General features: G+C 36.4%; 1 protein-coding gene across 4 annotated transcripts in view; it reads right to left on the bottom strand.

The window, feature by feature from the left end:
- The window catches only part of HIPK3 (homeodomain interacting protein kinase 3), a 96,718-nt gene that overhangs the window by 24,078 nt on the left and 54,316 nt on the right, over positions 1–18,324 (bottom strand). For all 4 annotated transcript variants that reach the window (XM_081238964.1, XM_081238967.1, XM_081238965.1 and 1 more), the window contains one exon: positions 1,118–1,241. In XM_081238964.1, coding sequence (XP_081095090.1) covers positions 1,118–1,241 — 124 coding nt within the window. The remainder of the gene's footprint in view (positions 1–1,117; positions 1,242–18,324) is intronic.

The following is an 18,324-nucleotide window of genomic DNA, read 5'->3' as shown; positions in this document are numbered from 1 at the left end:
TCTTTTAAGAGGTATGCTCAACATGGAGGGGGAAAGTAGAGAATATTAAAAAAAAAACACCTGGCCTAAAAGAGAAATTTTATGGGTAGAAAGTCATTGGAAGAGGATAGATTAAAGTTAATGATAACATCTAATTTAATAATTAATATTAAATGACTTTTAGGGTCATCTCAGCAACATTTAAGTCACTAAATTAACTACCTCTCATATCCCCTTTTATATAGAAAGCTAAACCTTAGAAATCAGGCATGTTGCTACAAGTTATGTGTGCTTTAAAATGTTCTGTTTTCTATTTTTTTCATGTTTGAAAGTTAAATAGTATAACATTTAAATAAAAATACAAGCCAGACAAAATATATGTAACCACTGTTAATTCTGACTAACATTTTCTACTAAAATATGAGTTGAGTATATATATCTCTCTAATAAGGGAGATGCTATGAAACTTTCAAATAATAGTGAAGAAGATAACAATTACCAAAAAAAGAATCTTGATATTCAAAACCAAATAAATAGCAAACAACATTGTCTAGTAGCTTAGAGAGACTAATGAACACACCTGAAAACTACCATGAAAAGTGTGTAATGAGGTGACTTGCTGGATTTTACTGAGAGTCATTTCAATAATGTTAAGCTAGACTTTTAGCACCACCAAAACCAGCTAAAAATACTAAAGAGGGTTAGGGTGACTGAGGTACTTAAGACCAGTAAAGATTGTTGGTTAAAGACCAGTAGCTATGATGACTTTTATTCCTTGGGAGAGGCTGACATTTCAGCTGTCATCACCCAAGTGATGTCTGTCACCCAAGCAAAGCACTATTATTTAAATGGACACAGTCCAGCCCTTTATATATGTATAATATAAAAATGGTACCAAAAAAATTCTCCCAAAAGCTTTTCAGGCCTGTGGATTATACCCTTGTTTATGAAAACACTTTAAAAATCAAGTTCTGTTTTGAGATCCTGAATTTAAATTCCATTAGATCCAAGGTTTTGCCAATTTATTCTAAAAGGAGTCTCACATGTATTGTATATCTGGGAAAACGCATTCCTGTAAGTCTATTATTCTTCTTTACATTCTACCAATTCTACTGGGTTATCACGACAGTTCTATTACCTGGTCATACTCCAAGGCTCCTGGGTAGAGAGGCCATCCAAGGAATAATTCTGCAATCACGCATCCCAGTGACCACATGTCTATGGCTTCACAAAATGGCAACCCCAATATAATCTCTGGAGCTCTGAAATTAAAAAATAATAATAATAATAATCAATCAATCAATCAGCGGTTTTCTTTTAAAATTATCCGATTCATCTGACATTCTAAGAGAAGTTTGTAAAATGAGAGCGAAATCATCTACTATTTAGAGTAATTCTTCATTTTTCAGAACTTGTTGAAACCTAGCCATAATCCTGAATTAAACTTCAAGGGGTGCTATGAGTACAACATTGCTATGATAAAATGTCTATACTTAATCTGAGTTTTACTAACATGACAGTAAAAAAAGGAAAAGCATAGCCCTTGTTCTTGAGACTACAGGAGATTAGAAATAACACACTAGAAAGAGAACTGACAAATTAAAAATACATGCACCATGACACCAACAGAACTTAAAGCCAGACACCGGAAGATAAGACCCAAACCAAAGAAAACAAAACCCCAAAGGCTAACCATGGACCTAGACGTGGGTATTACTTCAGAAGATAATAATAAAAACTGGGCTATTTGTTATCCAAAACAGATAAGACCAAGTTCAATATATTCAGCCTTAAAAGGCAGAAAAGTACAGGATACATCAAAACAGTTAAAAAAGCATTTTAGCACTTGAAGAGCTTTGATTATTTGGAAAATTATTTCATGAAAGATACAATTCCCTGATAAATTATGTTGCTACTTCACAGGACTTTTCCACAAGAAAATTAACGTTCTAAGAGTTCTCTAAATACAAAGCCATACAATCATAGTCATCCTGCACAGTCTCAAACTTACAGAGAAGTTATAAGAACAGTACAATAAATACTTTTTCCTAACCCACTTGAGAGTAATTTGCCAAATAATGGCATGCTTCATATTGCCTACAAACAAGAATATTCTCCTACAATATCACAATACAATCATCAAAGTCAGGAAACAAATACTGATACATCTCCAACCATCTAAGCCTCGGACTGTGAGTTTGGCCAATGACACTGATAACGTCCTTTATGAAAAAGAATCCAATTCCGAATCATGCACTGCATTTAGCTGTCATATCTCTTTCAGTCTTTTCCAATATGGCATAGTCCCTCAAGTCTTTCTTTCCTTGATTGCTATGACCCTAGCATAAGATATTACAGGCCAGTTATTTGTTGAATGTCCCTCAGTATGGGTCTGTCTGATGTCTTCTTGTAATTAGATGAGGGTTATAGATCTTTGGGAGAAATGTTTAAAAAGTGATGGGGTTTTTTTCTCATTACATGCTATCAGGTGGTACAAAATTTTGATTTGCTCCACTACTGATAATATTCACTCTGACTACCTAACATGGTATCTGCTAGATTTCTCCACTATCAAGTTTCTCCTTTCCCCTCTGTAATGAAGTATTTTGTGGAGTTTCCATTTGAGACTGTACAAATAATCAATTTCAACGTATTCATGTATTTACCTATGTAAGTATAATGGATTCCTATTTTATTCAATGGGTTATAATCTATTACTATAATTACTTATTTTGATGCTCTAATTTTCCCAGACTTGACCAGTCGGAACTCCCTCAATGAGATATGGGTCCTCATTACTATTGGGATGGCACTGTTCCCAGGATTCCTCAGTGTATATTTTATACTGTTAAAAAAATAACCCTTCTGCTAATTTTTTTAAACTGAGAGTGCTGTCACTACCTCCTAATGCGGTGGTTCTAAATGTTGGCTGCACATTACAATCCCTTTGTCCTGGCCACACCCCATACCAATTAAATCAGAAACTCTGGGGATGGGAGGTAGGCATCAGTAGTTTTTAAAGCTCCCCAGGTGATTCCAATACATGGCCAAAGTGGAGAACCAAAGCACTAGACTCAAGTAGTTAAACCCGATGGGAAAACTATTCCGTCTCCTCCCTACAGCTCTTCTGATCAGAATAAGTTCAAAGGATAATAAACAAATTGTTTTCTACCATAGATTTGGGATCTGTCCAGTGACTCTATACTCCTAAACACCTCTGCTATAATTAATACTTAAGATTCAGTAGACTCTTAATGCAGAAGTACTTGTGAAAAACAAGTAAGTGTCATGGAGAGATGTTATGAGGCATAAAAGAACCTTAAAACATAGTTATAAAAGGTCTTCATTCTTTTGACAAAATACTCAGCAAGTGTACAGATGTACACACATGAGTTATATTCAGCTAAAATCAAATGCTAAACTGTATTGTAAAAAGAGAAAAAAATAGGTTACACTAAATTATCAATCTTATATATTCACAATATAGAGATATTATCCTTTTTTGTTCACTATTTTATACACAGAACGTAGCAGAGAATATGCACTTAGTAAACATTTCTCGGATAAGTCATGCCAACACAGATTGATTCACACAAAGGAAAGAAAGCATCAGTGTGAAATGTGGGTTTGAACTAGGCCTCAAAGAACAGAAGTCTAGGCAGAAAGAAAGAGAAATGGACACAAGAGTTTATAAAGGGTATATACTAATCTGTACTTTAAAAGGTTCAAAGCAAAAGGCAGCCTGTTTCAAAAGTATGGAGTAAATAAGATTCACTAGTGATACTTAATCATGTACTAATTTGAATCCTGAAGACTTATTAATAAGACTGAGCTATAGCTGTGTATAAGAGCTTCATGATTATTTTGAAAGAATTAATATAAAAAATTCATGGGACTTGAAATTGGCTACTGTAGAAAACTTCAACATTGCATTTGGTAAGGAAGGAAGATTAACAAAATGATAGTATCTAGGATATTCAACTTAAAGAGACCAAAATTATTTGAAATCTGGTTAACAATTAAGAAGAGTTTCTGTCAAGTAGACAAAGAGTGATGAATTCCTTCTGCCATTTGTTACCATTTAATGAATGAGCCAAGTTTCAAGCCAAGACAGTGACAAGAATATAGAGTTATTTTTTCAAACTCTTGACTAGGAATTGTATAAAACCACTTCAAATACAAATCTAAGATTCAAAAGTTGCATTTATGGAAGCAAACTCAACTTTCTCATTTTAAAAACTGAAAGAATTTTAACTGCAAGTTTTATACAAATTCATTATGTATTATTGCATCAGTTTAAATCCTCTGAGAAGCAGATAAGATGTGCAAGAAATTTCTTGGGAAAAATGTCTCTGAAGGATACACAGGGACAGGAAGAAGGAATAGGTGAAGAGAGCTTCAGACCTTGAGCAGTTCTGACACCTGTGAAAGAGGTGCAAAGGAAGAATTGGGTGGAAAGAACCTCCAACAGCAGTGCTGTTAAGAGAAAATCTTGGCAGGGTCAATGGGGAGTCCCCAGGCAAAAATTATCTGCTAGGCTAGTTCCCCATCAAACTAGAACAGCTCTAGGACCCCCACTGTGTTTGGTCACTGGCTGAGAGCAGCCCAGCAGCAAAGGGGCCTCTGCTGAGCACTGAGGCATAACCAAAAGGCACAACAGCTGGAGGCTGTCAGTTAACTGCTCTTCGCAGGAGGTTCTCTTGAAGTGGATCAGAATGGCACAATTCCAAGGCTGCCACAACTATCTTCCCAAAAGCTTTGGTATTGTATTTTATATTACCACATATCATAAAGAAAATGTAATAAATTTCTTCACCAAGTCTGACTGAGTCAAATGTGCCTAAATTCTCTCCAGTTTACCGTGGCATGCCATAAAACATTGTATTTTCTATATGTATCATCACATGTAAAACGGTGGGAAAGCAATACCGTTAAGCATTTACAATCTAGATGAAACTGCCAGAGCTGTCAGAGCTCTGCTGGCTAGTCTTACAATAAAATAAACTTTTAAAATCAAAGTATGCACTAAAGAATAATATATCCATCTGTCAGTAATGAATAAAGCTTAGTTTTCTGGTTATATCTTAACGGGCTCTCAAATTATTCCTCTGGGCTAAATATACTTTTGTATATAAATGACCACAGCAGAGATTCTGATTTATCGACCACTCTTAAAATAAATCTTTTGTTCTACACCTAAAGGAAATTCTTCTACTTCTTTTCTCATCTAACTTAACTCCCCTCTGAGCAGCTATAATGTGGTGGTGCTAAGGATATAGCAGGGAACAGATATCATTTGTACTTTTGTAGACAGGCAAGGCACACATTAAACATGTCCATTGGATGGAGAGTATAACTAAACCTGTTGTTCACCACTCTATAAATAATAACTCACAATTAGAAGACAAGTGTCAAATCCACAAACCAATTCAAAACCTTAGGTTATATGGTAACAAAGGCAATCTATATATAAAATGCCATGTTTCCTTTTTTTGCCATATGCCTTTAATAAAATTTATCAATATTCATTAAGACCAAATCCTTTTTTACTTTTCTAAAACCTTGAAACACTGGTATAACATACAGGTAAAGTGGGGAAGCTAAAAAAAAATTTGTTTAAGTGGGTAAACTGAACTCTGAATGGTTTGTGGGTCTTTTGCTAGAGAACTCAAAAAGAATGTTAGAAGTAGATGGCTCAATTAAGAACATAGTGAAATACCATCACTCAGAAAAGAAGATAACTATTAGTGGAATTACTTTATTTCATTTTTATTTACTTTTTTAAGCTGAAAATTCAATTACTGGCAGAGAAACCTAGCCATGTTAGGAAAAGGGATGTCTCAGTTCAGGAACTCAATATGTCAAGTTCTAGGAACAAATATATTCTTATAAGAGAAAGATGCCCTGGGTTATCCCTGCAAATGCCATTAAACTATTAACTCATGCGATGATTTCATGGCCATCAAGAAAACAGGGATCATAATATGACTCCTAACTTATTTTTTCAAATACAGAGAATATAATGCTTAGGCCAACTTGATTAGTTAGTCTGCCTAACGTTTCTCATTAAAGTTAATAAACTAGCATAATGCTGATATATTTCAGTTTCTTGAGAATCTAGTGACAGAACCCAGGTCTGGTCAAGTCTAGGACACTGATCAAATAATTTCTGAAACGACAAAACTAAGGGCCAGATTCTGATGATTCTGTCAGAAATGTCACTCAGTAAAAATGAAAGGTACAGCTATCCAGGCTTCTCTTGATGATACTCCTCTACATACAAGTGCATAGCTACATGCTTCTCTCTACTTTTGACAATAAGAAGATACCAGACAGAATGTGTGAGCCCCATGATTGAGACAAGGTTCAGACGTTTGGAAATTGTCTATTATTACAAATCTACAGCATAAATAGGTAGATGGCGAAGTATTTTAAGAATGCAAAGTTTGGTACCAAGAAAGAAAGCAACCCCACTTCAGTGGATCAGTACTTGGACATATGTAAGCACTACCAAGTGGGTGTGTGTCTTTCAAAACCAGGAAATGTTGCCCTGAGTCAGAATGGGTCAATTTTCCTTTCACACACTCCCTGTTGATCAGTGAGGGACTTTCTATTTTTATGAAGTTGTAAACAAAATTACAAACCCTAGGGTCAATCAGGAACTAAGTCTGAATGGTAAGTAAAAAAGTAGAACACAAGTGACGGGAGTTACCTGTTACATTACTGTTCAAATAGGTATGCACGCACATGTCAAGGATGAGTGGCCACGAGAATAAACACAACAAAGTTGAAATCTGTGCGTGTGCATGCATGTGTGTGTGTGTTACTCATAGGTGGATGTTTTCCATAGATGTGCACTGCAGGATCTGTGGTTGCTGAGTCTCCGGAGGTGGAAGCGCAGATACAGGGCCCTGACTGTGAAGTTATCCATGGATTTTCAAAGTGCATGGGGTCACTGTCTGCAGATGACATGATACTATACATACAGAATCCCAAAGATGCTACCAGAAAACTACTAGAGCTAATCAATCATCTTGGTAAAGTAGCAGGATACAAAATTAATGCACAGAAATCTCTAGCATTCCTATACACTAATGATGAAAAATCTAAAAGTGAAATTAAGAAAACACTCCCATTTACCATTGCAACAAAAAGAATAAAATATCTAGGAATAAACCTACTTAAGGAGACAAAAGACTTGTATGCAGAAAATTATAAGACACTGATGAAAGAAATTAAAGATGATACAAATAGATGGAGAGATATACCATGTTCTCAGACTGGAAGAATCAACATTGTGAAAATGACTCTACTACCCAAAGCAATCTACAGATTCAATGCAATCCCTATCAAACTACCACTGGCATTTTTCACAGAACTAGAACAAAAAATTTCACAATTTGTATGGAAACACAAAAGACCCCGAATAGCCAAAGCAATCTTGAGAACAAAAAATGGAGCTGGAGGAATCAGGCTCCCTGACTTCAGACTATACTACAAAGCTACAGTAATCAAGACAGTATGGTACTGGCACAAAAACAGAGATATAGATCAACGGAACAGGATAGAAAGCCCAGAGATAAACCCACACACATATGGTCACCTTATCTTTGATAAAGGAGGCAAGAATATACAGTGGAGAAAAGACAGCCTCTTCAATAAGTGGTGCTGGGAAAACTGGACAGGGACATGTAAAAGTATGAGGTTACAACACTCCCTAACACCATACACAAAAATAAGCTCAAAATGGATTAAAGACCTAAATGTAAGGCCAGAAACTATCAAACTCTTAGAGGAAAACATAGGCAGGACACTCTATGACATAAATCACAGCAAGATTCTTTTTGATCCACCTCCTAGAGAAATGGAAATAAAAACAAAAATAAACAAATGGTACCTAATGAAACTTCAAAGCTTTTGCACAGCAAAGAAAACCATAAACAAGACCAAAAGACAACCCTCAGAATGGGAGAAAATATTTGCAAATGAAGCAACTGACAAAGGATTAATTTCCAAAATTTACAAGCAGCTCATGCAGCTCAATAACAAAAAAACAAACAACCCAATCCAAAAATGGGAAGAAGACCTAAATAGACATTTCTCCAAAGAAGATATACAGATTGCCAACAAACACATGAAAGAATGCTCGACATCATTAATCATTAGAGAAATGCAAATCAAAACTACAATGAGGTATCATCTCACACCGGTCAGAATGGCCATCATCAAAAAATCTAGAAACAATATATGCTGGAGAGGGTGTGGAGAAAAGGGAACCCTCTTGCACTGCTGGTGGGAATGTAAATTGATACACTCACTATGGAGAATAGTATGGAAGTTCCCTAAAAAACTAAAAAGAGAATTACCATATGATCCAGCAATGCCACTACTGGGCATATACCCCGAGAAAACCATAATTCAAAAAGAGTCATGTACCAAAATGTTCATTGCAGCTCTATTTACAATAGCCAGGAGATGGAAGCAACCTAAGTGTCCATCATCGGATGAAGGAATAAAGAAGATGTGGCACATATATACAATGGAATATTACTCAGCCATAAAAAGAAACGAAATTGAGTTATTTGTAGTGAGGTGGATGGACCTAGAGTCTGTTATACAGAGTGAAGTAAGTCAGAAAGAGAAAAACAAATACCGTATGCTAACACATATGTATGGAATCTAAGGAAAAAAAAAAGGTCATGAAGTACCTAGGGGTAAGACGGGAATAAAGACACAGACCTACTAGAGAATGGACTTGAGGATATGGAGAGGGGGAAGGGTAAGCTGTGACAAAGTGAGAGAGTGGCATGGACATATATACACTACCAAACGTAAAATAGATAGCTAGTGGGAAGCAGCCGCATAGCGCAGGGAGATCAGCTCGGTGCTTTGTGACCACCTAGAGGGGTGGGATAGGGAGGGTGGGAGGGAGGGAGATGCAAGCGGGAAGAGATATGGGAATGTATGTATATGTATAACTGATTCAGTTTGTTATAAAGCAGAAACTAACACACCATTGTAAAGCAATTATACTCCAATAAAGATGTTAAAAAACAAAAAAAAAGAAGATACCAGAGAAATGCAGCACAAACTTGGAAAAGGTAAATAAATGGTAAACTCAATAAAGATAAAAATAATAAAATCAGTACAGTCTTCTCTTGAGGCAGGTGATGCAGAAGGCATTTCTTATAATAACAGTTTTATTAAGACATAATTCACATACCATACAATTCACCCATTCAAATGGTACAATCAATGGTTTTTGGTATATTCACAGAATTATGCAACCATTACCACAATCAATTTTAGAAAATTTTCATCACCATCAAAAGAAACTCTATATCCATTACCAGTCACTCCCCATTCCTCCCAAACTCCTCCATCCCTAGGCCACCACAAATCTACTTTGTCACTTTAGATCTGTCTCTCTTTTTTTTGTCTCTTTTTTGTCTTTTTTTTTTTTTTTTTTTGTCTCTTTAGATCTTTAGATCTTTAGATCTGCCTGTTCTGGACATGTCATACAAATGGAATGGCACAACATGTGATCTCTCATTTGGGGGTCAACCACAGGTCATGGGTAAATTCTGGGGTAAAAACATTCATAAGAATGTTTTGCTATAGTGGTACTTAAAAATCTCTGCAGAATGTTCTGGGAAGACAAATCTTGGGAGTCTGGTAAGGAAGCACTGACTTCAAATAATGCAAATCATCTAAATAGAGCTAGATTTTAAACACTCAACAGACACCTAGCAATCCCTCTAACAGCAAGGAATTTACCTGAGCCTTAGTATTTTCATTTTTAAAATGGGGTTTTACTGATGTAGCATGCTCTGAAAATTATCCAAAGGACTAAGTAAAAGAATCTATGTAAAATGTAAAACAGTATATACATTCTCTTAATTTATTCATACTCCCACTGTCCTAATTCACACCTCCTCTCTTCTCAAACCATCACCTCCTCCCTCATCCTCACTCCTGACTCTTGTCCTTGCATCCAACTTTACTGGGGGGCAGGGGGGGATTTGAAAGAAACTTCCACATTCTCGCCACCACATCTACTAGCCCACTTGCATCTGTCAGTGCTTCTATCTAAGGCACCCATGCTCACTTACTGAAGTACATCACTCCACCAATTTCCCACTCTTTCTCATCACCAACCTCTCTCTCCCTCTCCCTCCTTCTCTCTACATATATATATAACTATCCCATATCTCCCATTTTGAAAAAAAAAAAGAAAAAAAAACTTTCTTGTTTATATACTCTCCTCCAGCCATCACCCATTTCTCTATTCCCCCTTACACCAGTCCTTCTTGAAAGCACTGTTAAGAAAAGCTGCCTCCAATTCTGCCCCTTTCTTGAACTCACTCTAATCAGGCTTTCATTACCCCATCATTCCACCAAAATAGCTCCTGTCAAAGTCACCATCAGCCACTGCATTGCCACATCCTTGATTTATTTGACTTGCAGTATTTGACACAGTTGATTGTGTTCTCCTGCTTTAAACAGTATGCAACTGACTGCCAGGACACCACTCTGTTCTCCTCTTTACCTCACCTGCGGTCCCTTCTCAGATTCCTTTCCAGTTCCATTGCATTTCCACAACCTTTAAATTCTGGGGTGCCCCAAGGCTCAGTCTTTGGATGCCTATCTTCCCTAACTACATTCACTTCCCTTAGGTGATCTCATCCAATCACACAGTTTTAAATACCACCTCTATTCTTAAAACCCAAATGTGTATCTCCAACCCAGACCTCTCTCCCCAACTCCAGACTTACATATCCAACTGTCTACTCAACATCTCTTACTGAGTGTCTACTAGATATCTCAAACGGAACATGTTCAAAACATGTTCATAATTCCCTCCAACCCACTCCTCCTCCAGCCTTCCCCATCTCAGGAATGACAACTCTATCCTCCTAGTTTCTCAGGCCCATAATTTGTGCGAGAATCAAATCTGACTCTCCTCTTTCTCTCACTTCCCACACTTATCGGCAAATCCCATTGACTTTTTCTGCAAAATAGATCCAGAATTTGACCATTTTGCTTTACCTTTACTGCTACAACCCCAGTGCAAGCCCCCAGCATCTCTCGTTGCACGCTCCCCAACTGTTCTTGCTTCTGCCCCGTCCTCTACCATCTACTCTCAACTTAGCAGCCAGGGTGATCCATTTAGTACACAAGTCAGACCGCATCACTCTTCTCCTCAAAACCTCCCAAGAGCTTCTTCCCATCTCACAGTAAAGTCAAATTCCTCACAATGGCCTCCAAGGTCATACGTGATTCAGCCGGAAGCCGTATCTAGTATTTCCCACCATTATCCCATTTGTTTGCTCTCATCCACCTACACTGGCCTCCTTACTGTCTCTAACCATAGTTGCTGCCTCAAAACCTTTACATTTATCTAGAAGAAGGTTCCAGGCAGAGGGAACAGCAGGACTTGATCCCCTCATTTTACTTTGAGTTTCTGCCCAAAGATCTTATTAGAAAGGCTTTCCCTGACCACCTTAAACAGAAGGGTAAGCCCCCACCAGCACATATACTTACCTCTCCTCCTTTATCCTGCTTTAGTGTTCTCTGTAGCACTTGCCACCAACTGATATATATGTTTGCTTATTATCTGTTTTCCCCTCCCCCACTAAATATAAAACCCGTGAGGGAAAGAGCTTTAATTCTTTCAATGCTATATTGCCAGCACTGAGAACACTGTCTGGCATATAGTAGGCATTCACTCATTTATTTGTTCACTGAGTTGATCAACCAGTGGAAGCTGTTAGCGTTCTGTTGTGAATAGCTTTGTTAACTCAAACACATGAGCCAAACAAGTATCAACCAAGAGACCTTTTTTACATGCTAGCCACTTTACATTTGGGACAGTTGAATTGTTTTGACTATTAAATAAAAATCAACACCATTTCCTGAGTTTTAACAATGGCCAGGCATCACAGAAATAACTTTTAACACATTAGCTCATTTAAATAAATTGTTCTAAAAACAGATTTCAGCATTGTTGTTCTGTTCCGAGATCAAAAATGCTGGTAAACAAAATGTTCCACGTAAAACAAAAGAACCCCTCAATTGAGTACAGTCAGTCCACAAAATCATGAGAAATAATAAATCGTTTTTGAAGCAACTAAGTTTTGGAGTTGTCACACAGCAACAGATAACTGATACACTACCCAAAGTTACCCAGAAAGTGATGGAAATGAGATTTCAAATGCCTTATTCCAAAAGCCTTTCTCTATACCATACCATCTCAATTATAAAATCTTGTAACTGAAAGAAACACAGAAAGCCAAGCTAACAGAAAACCTAGAAATTGACACCGAAGGTATTTTTTAACAATTCAATTAAAGTTATGTTCTAGTTTTATTTTCCACAGAATAAGAAAATACTAACTGACCTAATAGTTCTATGCCTTTTTTGAGGCTAACTGGTCTTTAGCTTTCTAGGACAATCAAATGAAAAAAGTATTTCACTATCATTTTTTAAACCTACTTTTCATTCTGTATAAATCCTTTAAAATAAATAACAGAAGTAACATCAAGCAGTTACCTAGCACTATGAACCAGGCAATGCTCTAAGCACTTTATAAATATTAACCCATTTGATATTCATACCAATCCTTTTAATAGATAAAGAAATAGACACAAGGATAAGCAACTTGCTTAAGGGTCATAGAGCTAGTGTGACGAGCAGCTGGGATTTAAAGCCAGGTGTTATGGCTTCAGGATCAATGCTTTAACTACTAAGTGTTAAAATAAATAATTCCTAGGATTACTAAAACTATCAGACTTTTATCTTACTAGAAGTCCTCCCACTGAGATGCTATACTTATCATTAATGTGTTCTTTTCTCTTTCAATATATCACCTTTGATTTTTAGACTAACCGGGAAATGTGAGATATACACTTATGTTAAAAGAACTATAGTTGACATATGTTAAAAGAACTATAGTTGACATTTTACTAAGTCCTTTTCCTGATCTTTAAGCATTTACTCATCTTAACCATAAATAATCTTCCATGTTAAATACACAGACATCTGCTGGATACTTCTCAGTTAAAATACGGCTCTTATTTTGGCAGATACTGTGTTCCAAAAGATGACTACAACAACCTTTTACAAAAGCAATAAGGAAATAAGTTCAATGGTAGATGTGACCATCCAGTAGGTGTGATTACTAATAAATATAACGTCAGGCACTCAATAAATTCTTACAAGGCAAAGCCCTTTACTTAGCAAAAGACAGCAAAGACCTAAAGTGGTTATAAAATGCAGGCACTAATAAACATGTGTTTATACAAGCACAGCAAATCTAGCAAAGGATACACAACCAAGTTTTATCAGCAATTATCTCTGAGGAATCAACCTGGAAAGGACAGAGAAGTATACAGTTCCATAATACTTGTTACTAAAACAAGCATCTCATACAAGACAAGACTAACGTTTAAAATTGTTCAGTCACCTAAATTTTATAGGAATTTCGTGTTTTCTTCTAATACTATAACTATCAAACTACATAATCAGTGTTAACTCAATTTTTTTATTTCCTTTTATTACCAGGAACAATTGCCTACTGAGAATCTCTGACGCTGGGAGGGAAGGAATACTGGAAGTATCCCTGAGAGGCTCTACACTGTCTGCAGGGGCTATCACGAAGGAGACTCCTCGAAGTACAACAGGGGAACTGGAATACCTCCAAGAATCTTCCAAATCATAATGCAACTAAAATCTATGAAAATATGAAAGAACATTTGTACAACTGGAACTTTAAAGAAGGATGACTGTTAAAATATACTAGGGAGTTTACTTCCAGCTTAATCAGCACTTGTTTAAATATCCTGCAGAATGGTGCTTTTTTAAAGCAACCAACAAAACTTCAACGCTCTCAGAAAGGCGAATAAATTTCAAAAGAGCCAATCACTTCTAGAAATATTTTCTTTTTGAAGTCACGAGTGTTTACCATGATAAGAAACTTGTTGCTGTAGGCAATAACAACGCTACAGAATACTGGATTTTCACACAAATTGCTTTTATGACTGTAACTGCAACTATTCAATAATGTGTTCAAATGTAATCGAAGTACAGGCTCTTAGAATAGACACTCATTCAAATGTAGCTTGAGTCATAGGCTAAAAATACCACAATTAAAAATATCGTAATTGCAAGGCTACTTAATCTTTTAAGTATGCTGCACAATGATCCAGATCAAAGCGCCTCCAGATCAAAGCGCCAAGTACAAAGAACTGCAGTAATAATAAATACCTTCAAAATCTATTAAATGTAAACCTGAGAGGTAGAGGATAGGTGATAGCAAAGATTTAATGGTCATTACCAGTATGCTAAATGTATCACTTAGAGCCCAACGTCCGATAAGATGTATACATCAATAATTTGCACATCTATGACTGATCAATAGCTAATACTTTGTAAAGGTAGGAGTCAGAAATTTATTTCACTTACAGACAGCCCTATTTATTTTATGTTTTATCTACCAAGAACAGTTGCAAGATCTCAAAATTCCATCTTACGGGAGAGAAAACTGAGGAAATTGTTATTAACATATCAAGAGAGAGAAGCTTGGTAGAGGAATATGAAAAGTATCTGTGGAAAATAAAGGAAAAACATGTCAGCAACTGAGGTTGAAAGTGTCTGTTTTTTATATATTGGTTTATATGCTACTGGATGTAGAAAAGTCAATGTATAATTATCACAGATCATATAAATGGACTATATTATTAATATTTTACATTGCATTTGTATTTTACAACCCTTTCAAATATTTTGTTCTATGAGGTAATAAGATAAATGCTGTAATCTTTATTCTACAGGTGATTAGGAGGGAAGTACAAAACAATACAGGGGGCTTCCCTGGTGGCGCAGTGGTTGAGAGTCCGCCTGCCAATGCAGGGGACACGGGTTCGTGCCCCGGTCCGGGAAGATCCCACATGCCGCGGAGCGGCTGGGCCCGTGAGCCATGGCCACTGAGCCTGAGCGTCCAGAGCCTGTGCTGTGCAACGGGAGAGGCCACAACAGTGAGAGGCCCGCGTACCACAAAAAAACCCAAAAAAAAACCAGGATTTCTCAAATTTATTTGACTATGAGATATATTTAAAATCATAATGTATCATCAGTAGATGCCAACAGAAGTTCATAATCTATACAGTGTGTTGAAACTAAATCAGACAACAAAAATTATTTAATTGCAATAAATGACTCAATTCTGCAAAATTATTGAAAATAACAAAAATGTTTATTGAGCTCTAATGAGGAATCAGATTCTGTGCTAAGAGTTTTATATTCATTATCTCATTAAATTCTAAGAGGTGGGTACTGTATTATCCCACTGTAGCCATGAGGAAACTAAAGCACAGAAGTAACTTTCCAAGTTCTCTCAGCAAGTGGGAGGGCTTATAAACAAACCTACACAGTCTCAGTGAAAATCCAAGCTCCTCAACACCATGTAGATAGATCATTTTATTTTATGAACTATTGCAAATGTGTTATTTAATCATAAGACCACATACCTATGCATTAACAAGCAGGTAGAAGATTAGATCACTCACCAAGTGAGTGATCTCTTACACAACCTGGTGGCACTCTAGAGCATGCCATTTCTTAAAGATGAAATTCTTAAATTTCACTTAACTCAGCAAATATATAACTATTTTTCTCATACTTTTTTCCTTATAACATTTTTTGTGTGTGTGTGTGGTACACGGGCCTCTCACTGTTGTGGCCTCTCCCATTGCGGAGCACAGGCTCCGGACGCGCAGGCTCAGCGGCCATGGCTCACGGGCCCAGCCGCTCCGCGGCACGTGGGATCTTCCGGACCGGGGAACGAACCCGTGTCCCCTGAATCGGCAGGCGGACTCTCAACCACTGAGCCACCAGGGAAGCCCCTCCTTATAACATTTTATGTTGACATACTTTTAGATTTATAGAAAAGTTACAAAACTAATACAAAGAATTCTTATACACCCTTAACCAGATTTCCCAAATGTTAACAGTTTACCACATTTGTATTATCCTTTTATATACACACACAAATATGATTTTTATGAATCATTTGACAGTTAAGATGCAGACGCTGTATCCCTTTACCCTTAAATACTTCATTCAGTGTTTACTTCCTAAAAACAAGGGGAGCCTCTTACATAGCTACAGAGTATTTGTCAAAACCAGGAAATCAATATTAATGTGATGCTACTATTCAGATTTTGTCAACTGTCTCAATAATGTCTTCTTTTACAATAAACAATTCTTAAAAATAAATAACTCCCAGACCCATGTCTCTTTAGTTCCCCCTATCTGGAAGAGCTCCACAACATTTTTTTCCCAAAAAATAAAATTTATTCTTCACATGGTTGCATACTCAATTACATTTTATTCTCAAATCAGCCAAATTTTCCATTTTAGACAAGAATGCAATGCCTTAGAGGCGGAAAGATACTCTCAGATATGATACCTATCCTCTCCTTTTATATCAATTCAGCATCCATAGAATCCTAACTTAATCATCAAAATAAATGCCAGAAGCAAATTTTACTCAATTACAGTGAAACTTCCTCATACTTATTTCTCAGAGTAGACAACAATATAAGGAGAAAATACTGAACGTGCTTCTCAGCATTTTGATGGTTCTCATGATACTGTCATTTTTGAAGAATACAAACCAGTTATTTTGTAGAATTTCCCTCAATTTGTGTTTAGTTAATGTTTCCTCAGGTTATCTATTCAGCAGGAATACCACAGGAGTGACGCTATCTAACACTTAATACCCAAGGTCCAGTGCTAAAGAAACAAACAAGCAAACAAACAAAAAGATACCAGCCTAACAGGAACTACAATCAAATGCAAAGAAACAAAAGGAGGAAAAATCAATATAGGCAGCCTCACAGTTACCTAGTTATTGAAATAATAACAGGGACTTTAAAATAATGATTAAAAAAAGTTCAAGAGAATGAATGAAATGATAGAAAGTTTCGGCAAAAAAACCTGGAATCTACTTGTTAAAAAAACAAATTCTTGATTTCTAAATACCATTCCCATAGTAAAAGGAACTAAGGCCCCTTGGAGAAATGGCTGATTCCAGAACTGAGTGGGGAAAAGTATAAGGTAGGCCTGGAAATCTTGTGACAGAAAAATTACTCATCAATAAGAAGAAATGATCTACTGATACAAGCAAAAATACCAATAAATCACAAAATGCTCATGTTGAGAGACATAAACCTTAGAAAAAAGGTATGTTCCACTGACATGAAGTTCTAGAACAGAAAAACTAATTTGTCATGAAAAAACTCAGATCAGTAGATATGAATGAAAGGGCCGAGATGGAGGGACGGATATGAGGGAACTTTCTAGGGTGATGGTAATGTTCTATATCTCGATAGGAATTTGGGTTACAAAGGTGTGTGCATTTGTCAAAACTCACTGGGATAGTGCTTAAGATTTGTGCATTTCACTGTATATAACATGTACTTCCAAACAAAGAATCATAAATAAATACTGAGCTATTTTATAAGAGGCATGCCTAAATGCTTAATGGTACAGTGTGCTGATGTCTGTAACTTACTTTGAATTGCCTCATGAAATAAAGATGGAATGACAAATGGATACAGGGATATCTGTGATAAAGCCAATATAGCAAAATCTTAATTGTAGGATCCAGGTGGTGAGTATATGCATGTTCACTGTATATCCTTTCAAATTATTTCTAAGTTTGAAAAGTTTCACAGTAAAATACGGGGGAGGGAGGGGATTTAAATTTAAATAAGGCCAAGCAGAATTTCACTCACACACACACACCATAGTCAACTGCTTAAACCAAAGAAAAAACCTTAAATGTACCCAGAAGGGAAAGAAGAACATACCATCATCAAAGGAGCCAATTTTCTATAGCAATAATGGACACCAGACTATAACATCTTTTAAAGTGCTGAAGGAAAATAACTCCCCAAGCATTCCCAGGGGTAAATATATATATATATATATATATATATATATATATATATACATACTTCAAAAATAAAAGTATTTTTTGTAGAACTGACACATTCTAGAATTCATCTAGAAATCCAAAGGACCAGAAACAATCCTTTGAAGAATAAGCAAAAGGACTCATACTATCGATCATGGTAATGACACTGTGATACTGGTATAAGAATAGACAAATGAATAGAACAGAACAAAGAATCCAAAAACAGATACACACATATAAGGTCACCTGGTTTGTGACAAAATTGTCCCTTCCATGTAGTGGAATAATAAGTGGTGCTCAGTTAAGGGATATCCATGTGGAAAAAAATGTACATTAATCCCTAGCTCATACTACACACAAAAATC

This window comes from Mesoplodon bidens (assembly GCF_964165515.1).
Source record: "Mesoplodon bidens genome assembly, chromosome: 7".
Taxonomy (NCBI): domain Eukaryota; kingdom Metazoa; phylum Chordata; class Mammalia; order Artiodactyla; family Ziphiidae; genus Mesoplodon; species Mesoplodon bidens.
Note: the sequence above shows the minus strand (reverse complement) of the source record. Positions and strands in the feature narration are given on the sequence as shown.